Genomic DNA, 18,108 nt, shown 5'->3' on the forward strand with positions numbered 1-18,108 from the left:
CCCCAAAGTCTCAAGAGGAGATGCCTGAAAAGCCTTTAAAATCAAAAAACAAAACAAAAATCGCCAACACTTTTTAAAGGAAAAAAAGGGTCCAAAATGTGAAAATAATTTGTGAGCGTCGATGGTCGTTTAAGAGAATTTCTGGTCTTTAAAATTTGCTTCCAAGTCCTGTAAAAGTCCTGGAGATTTATTGGTAAAAATGTGTATGAAGCCTGTTTTGAGCTGTGAAAAATGGGAGCAAGAATAAAAGTGGTGTGTTTAAAATTTTTGTTCAGTAAACATGTATTTATTACTGCCAGTGTTGTATTTCAGCCCTTAAAGGATCTACTTTTTGACCTCTCACAGAAACTCCACAGACGTCCAGTGTTTGTAGATACTTCGGCAGCAGGTTTGAGGTAAATGAAATTCAGGAAAAGGCAACATAAAAGCATGAAACTGATATCATGTGAGTAGTTAATCTAAATTTTGGCGCAGAGACTCTCTTCAAAAATAGAACTTCAAGAAAAGGTCATTTTAATACGGCCTAATCACTAAATGTCCAATTTATGAGTTCGTCCTGGAGCAGTTGCACACTCTCATTTTGGGTGTACTGCACCTTTTTAGTTTGTGTCCTATTAAAGCAAAGTTACACCTGATCAAAGTTTAAATAATGTATTTCAGCTGTTTATACAACAACAGAAGAAGATGAGGTCGTCAGGTGAGATTAAGACACCCTCAGCATTTATGAGGAATCTGACCTCAATAAGAAGAATCAACAAATACAAAAGTCATGTCATCAAAGAAAGCAATCTGACAAGCAGAGTCTATATGCAAACATAAAGAAAAAAAAAAGACAACTAAAAAATGACATCACGTTCTGCATAAAAGGCTCAAATCAAGAAGTTTTGTTTTTCTTATTGTCTGGTGATGCCACAACAGGAACCACCGATAAACTAAAATGATGTTTTATCAGTTCTTAAATACGGCTGAAACGCTGACTGTCCACATACTTTTGGCCAAGTGTACCGCCGGTTCATTCAAACCAGAGTTATCAGAAGTTGATTTAAAAAAATGATGTAAATATCTTTCTACCGTCTGATGTATTGAATTAACTTTTTATTAATAAAATTGTCTAAAAAAATAATTTTTGGGTATTTATTTGAATTTTAAAAAATGGTTTCATTGTATAAACTGCAGAGTGTGTCAGCGTTTTTTTAGTTAATTAGAAGAAAAACTTTTTAGTCTTGTACTTCAAATCTAAATTTCACTTTATTTTAGACAGATGATTGTAGATCAGTAAGTGTCCCTTTTTAGTAGCTGGTCTGTGACTTTTGATCACATCACGACTTTGTTATGCTGGAATTAAAGAAAGGACCTTTTAAAGGCTGTTAGACGTTGACAAGAGGGCGGAGGTGGTGCCAAAAGGGGGAGATAAGTCTATTTTATTTATTTATTTTTTTTTTTTTCAGCTTTGAAGAAAATCTGCGGTGAGTTGGGAGTGCATATTTCCTTTTTTTTTTTTTTTAAATGTGATTTTTTTTATTCTTTAAAAGTCTTGGCTATTTTTTCTTTGAAATAAAAAAGTGGTGACTTTTAAAGAATCTGCAGTTTAAAATAATTCAATTTAACAGAACCAGAAACTGTAATAACAGAAATGATCTGAGTCCTGAGGGGGAAATATGAAGAAATCAGTTCAGTCTGCTGTCACTTTTTATGCAGAGATCAATGAGTCACAACAGCATATCAGACCAGATGGCAAACCGGGTCTGGGACCATCTAAAAAACAGCTAAAACCAGCAACCTGCAGAAGTTGGTTTTTAGGCTTCTTTTTTTCTAAGCAATGTTTTGTTTCTTTACAATTTTTTTTTGTTTGTTTTTTTTTTTTTTGCTTTTTTTCATAAAATTATTGGCAACTTTGTTTTCCCTAAGAACATGTAAAACTTCCCGTCCCTCGGCGGAAGAAGACCGTGAGCTGTGACTGAGAGCTCCGGTCCGGGCGGTGACACGTGGCTCCTACAGGGGGCGGCAGCGCGGTCGGTCCGGTTGTTTGTGTCGGTAGAAGAAGAGGAGTCTGGAGGTCTGAGTGCGGGTCTGATGGAGCTGCTCAGATTCTGGTTTTAATTAAATAATTCGGTGATCTCAGAGAACTTTGAGCGGAGAGCCAGACCCGGTCCGCCGGATAAACTCTGGATCGGTCCGCCGGTGACCGCGGGAGGACATGTACCGGGGACGGCCTCCGCCGAGAGGAGGCTACCCGCCGCCGGCTTTCGAAGGCCGAGGGCCGAGGCCTTACCCGGCACCCGTCTACCGGGACGACCGGAGCCGGCCCAGGCCTCCCTACCACCCCGGATACCACGACCACGGACACCCGGAATCCTACCGCCGGTCCCCGCCGCGCAGGAGGTACCCGTCTCCCGGGGCGGGGAGCCACCGAGGCGGGGAGTACTGGGCCGGGGGTCCGCCGAGAGAGGTGAGTCCTCCGGGGATGAACGAGTCCGCCAGCCGAGTGAGGTCCAGATCCTGAGAAAATGAAAACTGAAACAAAGAATCTGAAGTCTGTTCATTTACACAATAATAATAGTTTTCATGTCTCTTCAGAGAGAGTTGTGTTTAAAGTCAGCGTTTGTTTATTAGCACCTGCAAACCAAAAAACTGCAGATTTAACACGGAACAAGCCTCCCTGTGTGACGTTAATGAAGTCAAACCAGAAGAGCTTAATCCTAAATTTACCGGACAAACATGATGTTTTGTATTCAGATTTTTTTAACTGCGTAATTACATAATTTTAAAATGTTTCATTAAAACTCATCTTGCTAACACTAATTGTCAGCTAGCATGTAAACAAACAAACAAACAAACAGCTGTAAACCAAACTTCATTCAAAAAACTAAACAGGACTTAACGCGGTCCTGTCCGGTTACAGTGAAACATACTTTTCAAGCCAGAACATTAAATGTGACTGACAAGATATTGTTTATTTATTTTTAAATTTTTCTCTTCCTTTTTTCAATTTTTGAAGCAAACTTTGGCTTTTTTTTCTTTGAAAGTTTTTGCTTATTCTTAAAGAAAACCATTTGGCACTTTAACAAAAATGGCGATTTGCTATTATTATTATTGATATTATTTTCAATTATTGGAGATAAATTGATTTTTTAAAATAACCAAAAGTGAGACCACTTATCACAGCCAGAAACTGTAAAATGAGAAATAATCGTTGGATTTTCAAATGTCCAGCGGTCCCTGGACACATAAATGTGTCTCACTCACAATGTGTTTTGCAGAGGTCTCCGTCACCTCGTGGTCCCCATGATCACAACCTGGTCATCACCGTTGGCAACGAGCTGATTGGACCGTCTGGCTCCGCCCCCTCACGACATCATGACAGGTAATCATGAAACAAACAGATGTTATTGGCTGGTTTGAGATGTTGGAGCACAAGAAGAAACAGCTAGTGGGCTCGTTCTGGTTCTCGTTGGATCTTTGAATGTGATGTTCACACCGGAGAAGCTCAAACTCTTCGGCTGAGAACTTCAGTCCACTTAAGTTCTGTCTCCCTTCAGGGACTACCCTCCTCGACCCGAGTATGAGCGGGGCCGGAGCCGGCCTCGCAGCCGCAGCCTGGACCGGAGCCAGGCCAAGAACCGGGGCTGGAGCAGGAGCCACAGTCCAGACCGGAGCCGGGTCAAGAGCCAGGCACGGAGCAAGAGTCGGGCGAGGAGCAAGAGCCGGCCCCGCAGCCAGAGCCGCAGTCCAGGCCGGAGCCGAGCCAAGAGCCGGGGCCGGAGCAGGAGCAAGAGTCGCAGTCCAGACCGGAGTAGGGCCAAGAGCCGGGGTCGGAGCAGGAGCCGCACTCCGGACCGAAGCCGAGCCAAGAGCCGGGGCCGGAGCAAGAGTCGCAGTCCGGACAGGAGCCGGGCCAAGAGCCGGGGTCAGAGCAGGAGCAAGAGTCGCACTCCGGACCGGAGCCGGGCCAAGAGCCGGGGCCGGAGCAAGAGCCGCCTCCACAGCAGGTCTAGATCCAGGTCCAGGTCCAGAGGGCGGAGCTACGGGCGCAGTAAGAGCCATCAGAGGAGCCACAGTCGCAGTGTGAGCAGCAGCAGCTCGAGCTCGAGCAGCGGAAGCGACAGCGATGAGAAGTCCAGAAAAGAGTTCAAAGAGCTGGAGACGGCCCGGCGCAGGAAGGAGCTTGAGGAGATGCTGAGTCTGCCGACGAAATCAATCCTAAAGAAACGCACCGATTCCGAGGACTCGCCGTCACTCATGGTAGGAGGCCAATAATCCAAATCCCTGTGATTCTCACTTACTGCCCGCGGGCCAAATTTGATCCCCCTAACCATGTTCTCATATAAAACAAAAATAAATTGATTGACATTGTGAATAATTTTTGTCCTTTTAGTCTCCATAAGGTGGCAGAGTGAATAAAACAGCATCAAAATAGAGCTTGTTGGTCAAAAAAAGAGCCTGTGGAGGATCCCCTACACCCCTGCACAGAGGTCCTAGCTAAGACCCCAGTGTCCTAAAATCCTTGAGCCTCTTTAAACCTTAGAGATGTCCAACAATTCCGGAAATCTGACTAAAATTCTTGAAATGTCCTAAAGTCGTAGAAATATGTATAGGCCAGCTGTGACTGGCCTCTGGCGTCCTGTCCCTGTCCTGACTCCTTTGGGGTCCAAGTCCTGAGTCCTGAGATGATCTTTGGTCCAGAGGTGTCACTCAGCTATGTTTCTGTGTTTCAGACCTCCGACTCTCCCAGAGGTCACGACGGCACCAATATGTCACGGGTGGCCGACCAGCTGCTGCAGGCGGTCAGGGGTATGGAGCCTCACACGGTGGCCTCCATGCTGTCGGAGCTAAGGTCTGACCCGCAAATGGCTCACCGCGCTGGTCTCGATGCCGAAATCAAAGAGATCCTCCACCTGCTGGGGGGGCCGGCAGGGGCCAACGCCCAGGAGAAGGCCGTGGATGACATCGATGACGAGGAGAGGTTCCTCTATGGAGACTCGGAGGAGGCCAAACCTCCTCCAGAGTCCGAGCCAATCCAGCACCATGCACTGGATCTGTACGGAGACGTGACGGAGGAGGCCTTGTACGGAGACTACCCCCCACAGAAACCCATCATCACTCAGATGTATGGCCTCCCGCCAGGGGCCTTGCAGCACCTACAGGCCCCACCCTCCATTGCTGAGATGGACATGAGGTACGCGAGCCGGGCCTCCATCAGCCCTGACCGGAACATCACAGTGCAGGTGTCGAACCCCGCCATCCCTCCAGGGACGGAGCCACTGGAGGAGGGTGAGCGTCAAGCTCTGGAGGAGTACGAGAAGATCCAGGACCTGCTGAAGACCATCGGCCTAGACCTGGGCGTGTCGGAGATCAGCAAGATGGCCGCCAGGACCAAAGAGCGTCTCCATGGAAACAAGCCACCTCCAAAGACACCCACACGCCGCAGGCGGTATTCCTCGGGCAGCTCAGATGGCAGCCGGAGCCACAAGAGGCGGACCCACAGCTCCAGCAGTAGCAGCAGCAGCAGTCGCAGTCGCAGCCGCAGCCGTGGCCGGGGGGGCAGCTGGAGCAGCAACGACGGCCGCAGGAAGAGCTCGGCGCCACCCAGATCTCACAGAGACTCCAAGGAGACCAACGCTGTGCCGAAAGCACCGCTGCCACAAAAAGAGCCACCGTCACAAACCGCCAATCCCAAAATCCTGCCCCCTCAACCCGGGGTGCCCATACCCGCCTACCCCCCCTCGCAGGTCCACGGCATGTTGCCCGCCAACTTCCCCCCGCCGGGTTACGGCCATTACGGAAACTACCTTCCCTACATGCACCAGCAGTGGCCGCCCATGTACCCGCCCCCCAACATGGCCCCTCCCCCTCACACCAGCCCCGACGAGTTCCCGCCCACTCTGCCCTACAAGCACTCCTTCAAAAAACCGGGCCCTGAGCCAGGGGTCAAAGGTCGGTCAGTCTTTAAAGGAATAATTCCCATATAAAACGAGACAATTATAAACCAGTTTGTTTATTTATTGTTAGTTTTGTGAGAGAATCTTTTTTTTTTTTTTTTTAATTTTTGATATAAATAAATTCTGATGATTAGGAACCTTATTTATATAGCACTTTTATTAACAAGGTTACAAAGCGCTTTTCAGTCAAGCAGCAGATTAAAAACAAGGCAGCAATAAAATAACAAAGAAACTGTGTCGTCAGGTGTGGCGAAGAGTTCAGCTCAGGACGGCGAGAGGGGACGAGTCAGCGGCCACGAGAAGAGAGTGTCGGAGGAGCAGAACAACGAGAGCCAGAAACAAAAGGTGTGTGCCTCGAGTTGATCAGGTCATGTGACTGCAGGTGAGACAGGTGAGGTTACCTGACTCTTTGTCTTGTGTGGAGGTTCTGGAGGAGAGAGAGAAGCTGAAGCAGGAGCGAGAGATCAGGATGAAGAAGAAAGAATATCTGATGAAGGAGCTGGAGAGGCTCAGGAAGCAACAAGGTGAGAACACACAGATGCCGCGAATCATGCACGAAACACGCATGAAACACATGAAACACACATGAAACACACAGGAAACACACATGACAAATGCCCGAAACATGCATGAAACACGCATGAAACACGCATGAAACATGCACAAAACAAGCATGAAACACGCATGAAACACTTGAAACACACGAAACATGCACAAAACAAGCATGAAACACGCATGAAACACTTGAAACACACGAAACATGCACAAAACAAGCATGAAACACGCATGAAACACTTGAAACACACGAAACATGCACAAAACAAGCATGAAACACGCATGAAACACTTGAAACACATGAAACATGCACAAAACAAGCATGAAACACACGAAACATGCACAAAACAAGCATGAAACACGCATGAAACACTTGAAACACACGAAACATGCACAAAACAAGCATGAAACACGCATGAAACACTTGAAACACACGAAACATGCACAAAACAAGCATGAAACACGCATGAAACACTTGAAACACACGAAACATGCACAAAACAAGCATGAAACACGCATGAAACACGCATGAAACACTTGAAACACACGAAACATGCACAAAACAAGCATGAAACACGCATGAAACACTTGAAACACACGAAACATGCACAAAACAAGCATGAAACACACGAAACATGCACAAAACACACATGAAACACACACAAAACACACATGAAATACACATGAAACACACACAAAACACATGAAACACACACGAAACACGCATGAAAAATGCCGAAACATGCATGAAACATGCATGTAACACGCATGAAACACACACAAAACACACATGAAACATGTTATTTTGAAAGTTTTTATTTTATGTTCTTATAGTTTTCAGGTTTTTCTTTTATGTATTTTGTGGTGAAACTGAAGTTTCACATTTGTGGACAAAAAAGATTTCGTAGTTCTTAATAGTGCAGGTCGTGTTCGGTGTAGTTTACGGAGTGTTTGGCGATGTGTGCAGCACGCTGTACGTCATTCGGTTTACTTTATGGAGTTTGCAGCATAGTGTACCTTATATTTGTCGCAGTTTATGTAGCGTTCAGCAAAGTGTGCAGCATCGTGTACGCAGTGTTCAGTGTAGTTTGTGTGGTGTGTGCTCTCTGTCACGTTCGGGTGGTTTAATCGTTAAAACGTACGTGAATGTTCCCAGCTGACGGAGAGGAGAGAGATGTATGTTTGTCGTGTCTTCAGGCGAGCTCCTGAGGAAGAAGCGGCGGGAAAAGGGCGGCCACAAAGACCCTCTGCTGCAGGAGATCAGCCACCTGCAGGAGGAGGTCATGGCTCAGATCTCCAACCTGCGCAAAGAGCACGAAGCCGCAGAGAGGAAACGCAACGAGATCGAGAAGGTCGCGCTCATCCTCGGCCTGATGCCGTCTGACAGGCCCCGCAGGAGCGTCAAACCGGCCGATGGCCAGGAGGACGAACCGCCGCCACCGCCGCCACCAGAGAAGAAGAAACGTGAGGCGGAGTGGAGTCCTGATGGACGGCAGGCGGCCAGCAGCTCCACAATAAAGGTACACACACCTGCAGAGGAGGTAAAACAGGAAGTACTATTGAAGCATAGCTAGGGCTCGTCAGCGCCACACTCCGTATTTATGAAGCAGCTTAGATTAACACTTTATCTTCAAAGTAAATAACATTTTATAGTTTATGATTGAAACTCAGATCAGAAGCTAATCGTTAAAGTATTGATCGGTTATTGGTGGTCTCGCCTGTTAAGAAGCTTGTTTGTGTGTGTAGATAGTCGGCCTGTTTGTTTTACTTTACTTTGACTTTGTCGCCGACTGAGAGGACGAGGAGGGATTTTATCTGCCAAACACATGCTGAGATGCTGATAACGTTTGTGGGTTTTCGCCGTACTTAAATGGGTATATTCCCCCTGTATTTAGAGATGTAAAATAAAAACCAGAATAGCTAGAACATGAATTCTTTTAGCAGCAGGAGGCGGAGGTTTCCGTCAGCACTCGTACGCATATAATGATGTCACTGAGCTGCGGTCACAAACACGTGGCGGCGCCAAAGGAACGAACGATCAGTCAGCACCTTTGCGCTCCGCTCATGAAAAATGAGCATGAAAAACAAAATAACGTAGAGTCAAATAACTTGCATTCAGAAATATTTTTTCATTAAAAAATTGTTTGGCTCGACTTTTTTTTGTAAAAACTCATGAAAAAAATTTGATAAAAAAACAAAACCGTTGACCGTTTCAACACTTTCATCAGTTATTCTGGTGTATTGAATTACATAACCTTTTAGTTTTGTTTGTACAGATTTAAAGTTATGAAGCATTTCAAGGGCCTCCTGGAAATAACATCACAATAAACAAAAATACCAGTTTCGGCGCTGGAGGACTGTTTCTGTTTCAGAGTTCTAATGTCATAAAAAAACTATGTCATAAATTCTCAAATTAAAAGTGAATTCAGGCAGCAGTGGTGTTGTTACCTGAACTGTAGTACATCACCTTACAATAACACAACAGTCATTTATTACAGGCGCTTCGACTTTGCTAGGTTGTTTCTTTTTCACAATAAAAGCCTGTAAGGAAAGGGATTATGTCCTTTGAGCCACTGAAAGGCTTTTATTGTGAAACTTTAGTGTTTAAACTCTGGTGCAGCAGAATCGTAATGACTCCACTGGCAACAGGTACTTTAATGTTAAAACATTTTGTGAATATTCAGGGTTCAGCTTACAGAGAAATGTTCAGATTTATTAAACTGGACAAGATCGTCTGATCTTGTAGTTTTGAACATAGATAGCTGAGAGTTTATGATGACAGGAACATGTGACGCTCTTAAACTGCTGGATTTCGATTGTAAATGTGAACGCTGTCATCGCAGGACGAGTCTGTTAAAAGACAAAGTTTATTTGTCACAACTCTGATCTGAAACGTTGAAGTGAGTTTGAGGTTCCGATCGATGTAACAGCGACTGTTGTTGGACTCTTGTTTATCGCGTGTTTTTGAACGTCCTCGAAGGCTGGAGCTCAGTGAAGGTGAGAAACTTTTACATTTTCACATTTTGTTGAGTTTTAAAGCCAGAACTGTGAATCCTGTCTTTGTCTGCAGTCACCCACCATGTTCACTCCACTCCTCCATCTTTGTTTCTTAGCAGACTTCAGCCGTGCCGCCGCCGGCCGGAGCGTCCCCGGACAAGCCGCCTATAGTCATTGTCGCCGCCTGCTCTTCCTCCGACCCCACCCCCGCCTCCAACCCCGCCCCCAGAGCCGTTTGAATACTATGACGCCGGAAACCACTGGTGCAAAAACTGTAACGTCACCTCTGGTTCCATGTTTGATTTTTTCACGCACTTGCACAGCAAGACGCACCGAAAGGTTTGTTTTCATATTTGACAAGTTTTACACCAAATCTTTGACCAGATTCACAACGTTTAAAAAGTTCATATTTGGCTGTTATGCCATTACTGTTCTTCTTCAGAGGTAATAGAGATAAAAGCAGTGTAATTCAGACAGCAGATGTGTTATTGACATTTGAAAAGAAGAAGAATAAAATGCGAGGATGTCCCCTCAGGATGTCCCCTCAGGATGTCCCCTCAGGATGTCCCCTCAGGATGTCCCCTCAGGACAGGAGCGAGTAAGAGTCAACTCGAGTGTTGAGTTTGGCCTTTTGTGAAATATTGATATACAGTCAGAAAGTCCTGATGTCCTCAAACGAGTAATCCCGAGAAGTATCTAAGTTTGTTACTTTTGCTAAAACTGCTCAAATATGAATTCGTTATCAATCTACAAACATTAATCATAAATTAACAAGTTTCTGTCATAAAATGTGATCAGATGTGACTGACTTTGCAGAGATGGTCCTCATTTTATTTGTACATATAAGTGTCTTTTGCTTTTGCTGGCACTAGATGGGCCAAAAAATGTCCGCAGACAAGGACAACATGTCCTAATGTCTTCATAGGATGACATTTCGTTTTGTGTCCGTTTACACAGCGAGGGTTCTTGCATGAAACGTTAAACGTTTGTTGTGGGTTGGCCTTTCATTCACATGGCAACAGCATTCTGGGGGAAAACACAAACTTTTGAAACCGGGTTCCAGAGTGTAATCTTTCGATAACGGCAGTCCTGTCGCCGTGGAAACTGGCGATGATCCTGTGAGAACAGCGACTTCACGGCTGCACTTCATGCAGGCGAGTAGTCTACTTCTGTGGTGTATCATTACAAAATTACACCTCAAACTGCTGGCCTGGCATGCAGACCACAGCGTTTTTGGTTGTTTCTGTGGATCCGTGTACACGATAACACAAACGTTATCATACGAACACGGCTTATTTTAAAAAACACAAAGGAAAGACTTTTGTGCTTATAGTTGGGCCGTACTCGCCAAACGTGGCCTTACACTTCCTTCGTCTTTTCTCAGACCTGTTGTCCTTATTCATGGAGACTTTTGTGCCGTCTCATGACAGCTGTTAATTTGGATGAACTCGTTTGAGGACAGTTGGACTTTATTATCGTCTTGTTTGAGGACATCGTGACTTTATTTTTGTCTCATTTGAGGACATTGGGACTTAATTATCGACTCATTTGAGGACATTTGAAACTTTATTTTTGTCTCATTTGAGGACATTGGGACTTAATTATCATCCCGTTTGAGGACATTTGAGACTTTATTATTGTCTTGTTTGAGGACTAACAGTTGTCAGCTGTGATAGAAAATATATTTTTGTTGTTGTCATAATCATACCTGAACATTCAATTTTCCCGTCTCTTCTCAGACTCTGGACCCGTACGACCGGCCCTGGGCCTCCACTCCCACCAAAATCAGCAAGAATCTGTCGTCAGAAGAGAAGCTGACGAAACCAGCCAAAGGTACCTGCACTGCACATCCGTCATTCCTCTTCAAGTCATCACCATGCTGCCTTAAATCCCCATGATTTTGGTGTCTGAGCCGCTGAATTTTGTTAGCCATCTTCTGCTTCCAGGTGGATCTGTGCTGCACTTTCTGTGTCTTTTAATGAAAAACAGTGCTAACGAAGTGACAAAGACTCTCCTGGACCTGCAGAGGATACTCCTGTCCTCGTCTCTGACATCAATTCATTTGTTTTTCATGTCTCATCTTCAAGTGAAGGCTGTAAACGTAGTGCAGACGCCTTCGGAAAGGTGCTTTCACATCTGTCCTTGTAGTGCCACTCCTCCTGCAGTAACCTTGATGCCACTGAGCATTCAAAACTTTTCTGTCAGTTACTGCTGTGAAACAAGGTCTCTGATCTTTACACCATTTATTCTTCACGTGTTTTATAAACACAAGTCACCTCTCTGACGCTCCCCTGTTCTAACAGGTACCCTAAAAGGAGACATCCACCAGGTAAACATGATTGTCAGTTTACTTTATTGCCACCTGTGTGTTTGAAACGTGCTGGCGTGTGTTTTGCTGCAGGTTCAGAGTTCTTGCTGCCTGTCAGAGGACTCTTCTGCCTGCTGTGTAAAGAGTTTTATGGAGACGCCATCTGTGCAGAAGAGCACGTCACCACACACGCTCACAACGAGAAGTACAAGGTATGAAACTGAAGGAGAATTGACACAGACAAACATGAAGGGCTGAGAACCGACTTCAGGATGCTCTTGTAGCTTTAAGGGCCTTTCATTCTCAATTCAATGTCAGTTTTATTCAGAAAGGAGCTCAGTGAATTATCCAAAGTCCCCTGGCAGACTAGACCTATATCAGCCCAACTAGGGGCTGGTCCAAGGCAAACCAGAGCCAGCCCTAATAAACTTTATCAAAGAGGAACTTTAGAATGTATAAAGTAATGTCATGTGGTTACTGTTTTCAACATTCTTATCCTGTTGCGGTGCGAGCTCCTGGACTAACTCAGGACATGTTTTAGTTTGTTTCAGTCTACCGAAGATACAGAGTGTGTACATACGTGTTTTGATGCCTTTTTTTTCTTTCAAAGTAGACCACAATGATTGTTGTCATCTCTTTAATGATATTTCCAAAATGTTATTGTTTGTAAAAAAGTGAGGCAGATCATAGAACCAAAACCTTACAGGTTGTTTATTTTTGCTGTTTCTTCATTATTTTTTTTCCCCTGCCAAGATAGTTTTATTCTTTTGACATTTTTTTTTTAACATTTCAGGTGATTCAAACCATTTGCGATTTGAATTTTAGTGTTAAATTTCAGACATTGATGTCCCTGCAGATGCTAATACATCTGAATCGCTGTGATTTGAATTGAAATCACAGAGTCATAAATCTTGCATTCGTAACTCCCACACGACATTCTCGTATTTCCAGGCTCTAGGTTAAATTTTACAAGTTTGTATGTTTCAGTTGATTATTTGATGTATTGGTCTGTACAAAAGTTTTTAAATTATTTCTCTCACTGTCCTTTCTCTCTGTTTTGATGCCTTCGTCACCAGAAACAAATGTACGAGAATCCTTTGTATGAACAGAAGAGGAATCTGGACCGCCAGGCTGGACTGGCCTCCGAGAACAGCGGGAAGAAACGCAAACATGAAGACGAAGAGAAAGGGAACAAGGACAAGGAGGAAAAGTCCAAACACAAAAAGGAGAAAAAGGACAAGGAGAAGAAGAAGGAAGAGGACTTTACTGTTCAGAAGGAGGCGAAATTTAAAAAGGAGGAAGACGAAGAGGAGAGGCTGAAAACGAGCAAGAAAGAGGAGGATTTTAAGAATACCAAAAGCCTGGAAGAGGAGAGGCCTTCTTACAGCAAGAAAGAGGAGGATGAAAAATTTAAATACAGTAAGAAGGATGATAAATATCGCTACAGCAGAGAGGAAGAGGAGCGGGGTAAATACAGCAGGAGAGAAGAGGACGACCGATACAAATACAGCAAAGAAGAAGAATACCAGTACCGGTATCGCAGGGATGATGATGATGACCGTCCCAAATATGGTCCAAAAGAAGAGTATAAATACGATAAATATTCAGACTATAGATCCAAATATGACAAAGAGCGAGATGAAGGAAAACTTAAGGCTGAGAAAGAAGCTTTGAAAAAGCCTGCTCCAGCAAAACCAGCAGGGAAGCCGGAGGTCAGCAAGCCCGAACCTCAGCCAAAGCCCTACGAACTGCCCAAAATCATGTGTGGTCCTAGTCCGGCCATGAGAGCAAAGCTCCGCAAACAGAACCTGGAAACCGGTAAATCAGCATCTGCCACAATAACCCCTTCATTTGGAAAGTTCACATGGAAAAAGAGGGAGAATGTTCTCGCAAAGGAGGCAGAAAAAGTTGCCGCAGAGTTCATCAAAGATGATGAAGCGGCTGCAAATCAAGGCCCGACGTCTGTGGAGGATTCCTTTGCTAAATCCATGGCTGCTGCTAAAGAGATCGCCCAGAAGCTGGGGGGCCAACAGGGCGGGCCTTCTCCCTGGGTGTCCAATGGCGCCAACCGGGGAAGGATCCGGCCCAACCTCCCTGCCCCCGCAGGGAGGGGAAACAGGAGAGCAGCTATGACGGGTAGACCTGCACCTCTGAATACCTTCCTCTCCATGCGATCGCAAACTCCTGGTTTAATGGGACCATTTCCAATAGAAGTACCATCATTCTCTGATAGCCTCACAAGGGCTCTGAATCCTCAGCCACCAAGTGGTGCACCTGGGACAGTCGGGTGTACGCTCACATCAGCCCCTGCACCGGCACCTGAACTGATGCCCACATCAGCATCTGCACCGGTGCCCACATCATCACCCGCACCAGCACCTGCTCCGGTGCCTGCATCAACACCTGCACCTGTACCTGCATCGTCGATGTCAAGACCTCCACCATTTGATCCTAAACATCCACCGCCGATGTTAAGACCACAACCATGTGATCCTAAAAATCTACCACCGATGTTCAGACCTCCACCATTTGATCCTAAACATCCACCGCCGATGTTCAGGCCTCCGCCATTCGAGGCTAAATCTGCACCACTAGTTTCTAAACCTGCCCCAGTGGAGGCAAAGCCTGCACCACCTGCAGCTACCTCTGCACTGTCTAAAAGTACCCTTGCTCCATCTGTTGGTAAACCAGCACAACCAACAATGATAAAGATTGTGTCTGACGTGGCAGCTCCTGGCGTTCCAGAGAGCGAGCAAACTCGTACGGTGTTTGTCAAGCCTCCACCTCTCACGACCATGGCTGACGGAGCTCAGAAGTCTGACAAACACAAGAGTAATCTGGCTGCAGCCAAAGCCCAGGACTTATTCGACATCTTCTACAGCAGTGTTGGCCAAACGGGCCCCTCCTCCATCACCAAACCAGCAACAGATGTCAGAGCTGACGAAAGCAGCACCAGTAAAATTCAGCTCCCTACCCCACAAGCATCAGAACCAACACCTCAGGGTCAGCCAGTGACCCAGTCCCAACCGCCCTCTGAGGTCTGTAAATCTCCGCTACCAGCCTCACGAAGTTCCCAAACCCAACCAGAGTCACCACGTCTCCAAATCAGACAAGAGTCACTAATTCCCCAAACCCAACCAGAGTCACCAAGTCCTCAAACACAACCAGAGTCACCAAGTCCCCAAACCCAGCCAGAATCAGACATTCAAATTGCATCAGTTTGGTCTTTGCAGTCCACCCAAGATCCAACAGCTAAGGTGGCTCCATCTGGAACACAAAGAAACCAATCAAAACTGAGTCCACCAGCCCATTTTGAGGCTCAGAGTGTACCCAAAAACCAGTCCTCATCTCCTAAATCTGACTCCCAAAACACCCAACAAACCAAGCCTGCTGAGCTGGACCCAACCCCTCAACCTCAGTCCCAGCCCAAAGAGCACCAACCAGACCAGAACACCCATCCTGACAGAGCTCCAGAACCTGAGCTCAAGCCAATCCCCAAAACTAGGAGCAAGAGAACTCCTCCTGCCCCCCGCCCTGTCCGACAAACCAGATCTCAAACCAGATACCAAACACGGCGGCAGCAGCAGAGCCAGTCTGAGCCAGAGCTCGAGATGCCATCAGGGGACTCTGATTTGGTAGATTCATACTCAAAGGGTCTGGATACGTCAGATCCTGGCTCTGGGTTGGAGGCAGAGGAGGGGGCACCCACAGAGGATGACCCTGGGAAAATGGAGATCACCCCAGAAACCCTGGGCCTCCCCTCAGATATAACCTCCCTGAACTTTGATTACAATTTTAACTTTGAGTAGGAGCTGCCCAGACAGGGTGTGTCTGTAAAATCTCTCCAGGAAGTCTTTGGTCAGTAAGCTTTTGGACTTAAAGGCAGCTGGATGTCACGTGGCAAGAAAGACAATGACAATGACACTGACCTTCATCTGTTTCAAGAACCAATTTCGACGTTTAGGGAAACCCTTTTGTAGTCCGCCCTCTTCAGAGTCAGATGTTGGATATCAGTTTGAATCCAGTACAGATGTGGTGAGTCCTTGGATGGCGAAGGGATGACATGTTCTACTCTCCATCTGATTGGCTCGTACTCGTTGCCTTCGTGGGTTGGATTGGTTACGATTTGGCACGAGGAGTGGGATTCGTGAGGGTAAGACTGGCAGGTCATTCCTTCGTTGTCCTAGGATTTGCAAAATTTGGGTCCAGGATGTCTCTGCACCTGCAACAAAATTTCCCCAAAACAATCAATGTGAAAATAATTGCTTCAAAGTATTTCCTTTGTGTTCAGAGTTACTTTACAAGGTCAGAAGGTATGAATCTGTTCTTCATGGTTATCGGACACAATCTACGGTCCCTCAGAAGGTCGAGACATTTTTAAGGGGTTGTGAGAAAATCACCAGGACAAGAAATATGAAATATTGGACTTTATTCTTGTGAATTACTGGATAATATTTCTTCTTTAGGCGTCTAAAATTACACAAATAATCACTTATTGTTTGCGACCCACAGAAATGTGTCTTATTTTAAGGGTTTAAGAGAAAATGTTTTGGAAATCTTTATGAAAAATTAAGAAATCACAAACTCATCAAACTAATACCCGTCTTTTCAGCCGACTGTGAAATAAATGTGACACTGTTTTCTTTGAGGGTCACAGATTTCTCTTTGTCCACAGGTTTAAATGTGTCGTCCTGCAGGTGAGGAGCTGAACGCAATACCTGTTGTTTTTCTTGTTTTATACTTTAACTTAATTTCTGTTGAAACGGCGACGAGTGACAAAAAAGAGTCGGACCAAAAGCAGCTCGGTTCATTCTGCCGTTGAGCTGAATCCGGATTCGTGTTTGACGTACTGATCTGAGGTCAGTGCTCGTGTGTCAGAAAACAAACACTCGCCTTGTAAAATCTGTTGCTTCAAGTAGTTTTAATAAAAGTTAGTGAAGAATCGACAGCGGCTCTGTGTTTTTATACAAACCTTTTCTCCTGTAACCAACCACCTTTACACCACAAGTGCTCCAGGTGCAAAGTTGATGTTGAATGCTCGTGATAAATTAAAGGATGAAGAGTTGAAAATGGGGCCAGTTTTCACACAGACAACCGGCAACACTGACAGGCAACTAAAAACAAAACATGGGCTACTAGCAACACAGTTGGGCAAATAAACCATGAACGTGAGAATAAAAATAAGTATTTATTCATTAATTTATATCGCTTATTTGATAGAGACGATGCAAATTAACAGAATACAACTTCAGCCTGTTAAGAACTGTAGTCCCAACCAGCAGGAAACATTCCCACAACATTAGCTTATGTTACCTACAAGGTGTGATGTTATAAAGAAAACGTTTTAATATAACGTTCAAAGAACATTTTAAGGATGTTTTATCATTTCAAATCATGTTCCTGTGAGGTTAAACGCTGACTGAGACGTAACGTTTGAGCTGAAAGACGTTTTGGTCTTTGTTTTGGTGACGTTGAGGTGACAGATCAGAGGACGTTCTGTATGAAACGCTCCCACAGTGTTACATGAGAACAAAGGAAGAACATTTTCAAAGCAACATTCAGAACATGTTATTGGGGACTGAGATCATGCAACATTTTTTAAATGAAAATAAAATGTGATACGTTATCAATGTAAAATATACATAGAGAGAGAATGTTGTCCAAACTTTAAGAAAAACATCTTGAAGAAAACTTGCCACTGAAATCCTTACTAAAGCTGATTATTTATTGATCAGTTCTTATTTATTATCAGTTTAACAATCAGACTCTTTAAAAGTCTTACTAGAATCCATTAATCTAAAAATAGTAATAAAAATGTCTTAAATCAGTCTTTCAGAAGTCTTAAAAATGCTCAGACATGGGAATTATTTTCATTCTGTTTCTCCATTAATTTTATGAATCTGTATTTAAGATTTTAAAATAACTCTTATGAATTTATTATCATTATTTTTTAAGTAATGAGAGTCCTCTGCTGTGAATGTCTCCGTAAAAGTGCTTTATGTCACAATAAATATTAGGATCAAATCGTCCGTCACCCTGAGTTACAGCTGACTGATGATTTCTGTCCGAGCAGATTCTGTGTTGATTTGGTTTCACAGGAAAAGACGAGTTTCCTGCGGGAAGGTAAGACGAGCTGCTTTGGAAAACTCACGTTTACATTAACTTTGTGTTTTTGACAAGAAACGACGTACAAAACAAATTTTCTCGAATTCTTGTTCATATCCAGGATTTGTTCTTGTTTTGTTAAACGCTCTGATTTTTGGGATTCACCGATGTTTTCTTCTTTTTGCTTTTTTCGAAGCTCAGAGA

General features: G+C 44.6%; 1 protein-coding gene across 1 annotated transcript; it reads left to right on the top strand.

The window, feature by feature from the left end:
* The first annotated feature begins 1,924 nt into the window (after positions 1-1,924).
* On the top strand, positions 1,925-16,745 carry znf318 (zinc finger protein 318). Its single transcript, XM_088086899.1, is given in 12 exon segments — positions 1,925-2,449; positions 3,261-3,364; positions 3,540-4,242; positions 4,716-5,934; positions 6,184-6,284; positions 6,364-6,463; positions 7,692-8,014; positions 9,608-9,676; positions 9,678-9,830; positions 11,231-11,324; positions 11,893-12,011; positions 12,876-16,745. Coding segments are annotated over 12 exon segments (5,970 nt in total). The 5' UTR covers positions 1,925-2,197; the 3' UTR covers positions 15,609-16,745.
* Positions 16,746-18,108: the final 1,363 nt, after the last annotated feature.

This window comes from Plectropomus leopardus, chromosome 13 (genome assembly GCF_026936395.1).
Source record: "Plectropomus leopardus strain MGB_pleo_1.0 chromosome 13, ASM2693639v1, whole genome shotgun sequence".
NCBI classification, from domain to species: domain Eukaryota; kingdom Metazoa; phylum Chordata; class Actinopteri; order Perciformes; family Serranidae; genus Plectropomus; species Plectropomus leopardus.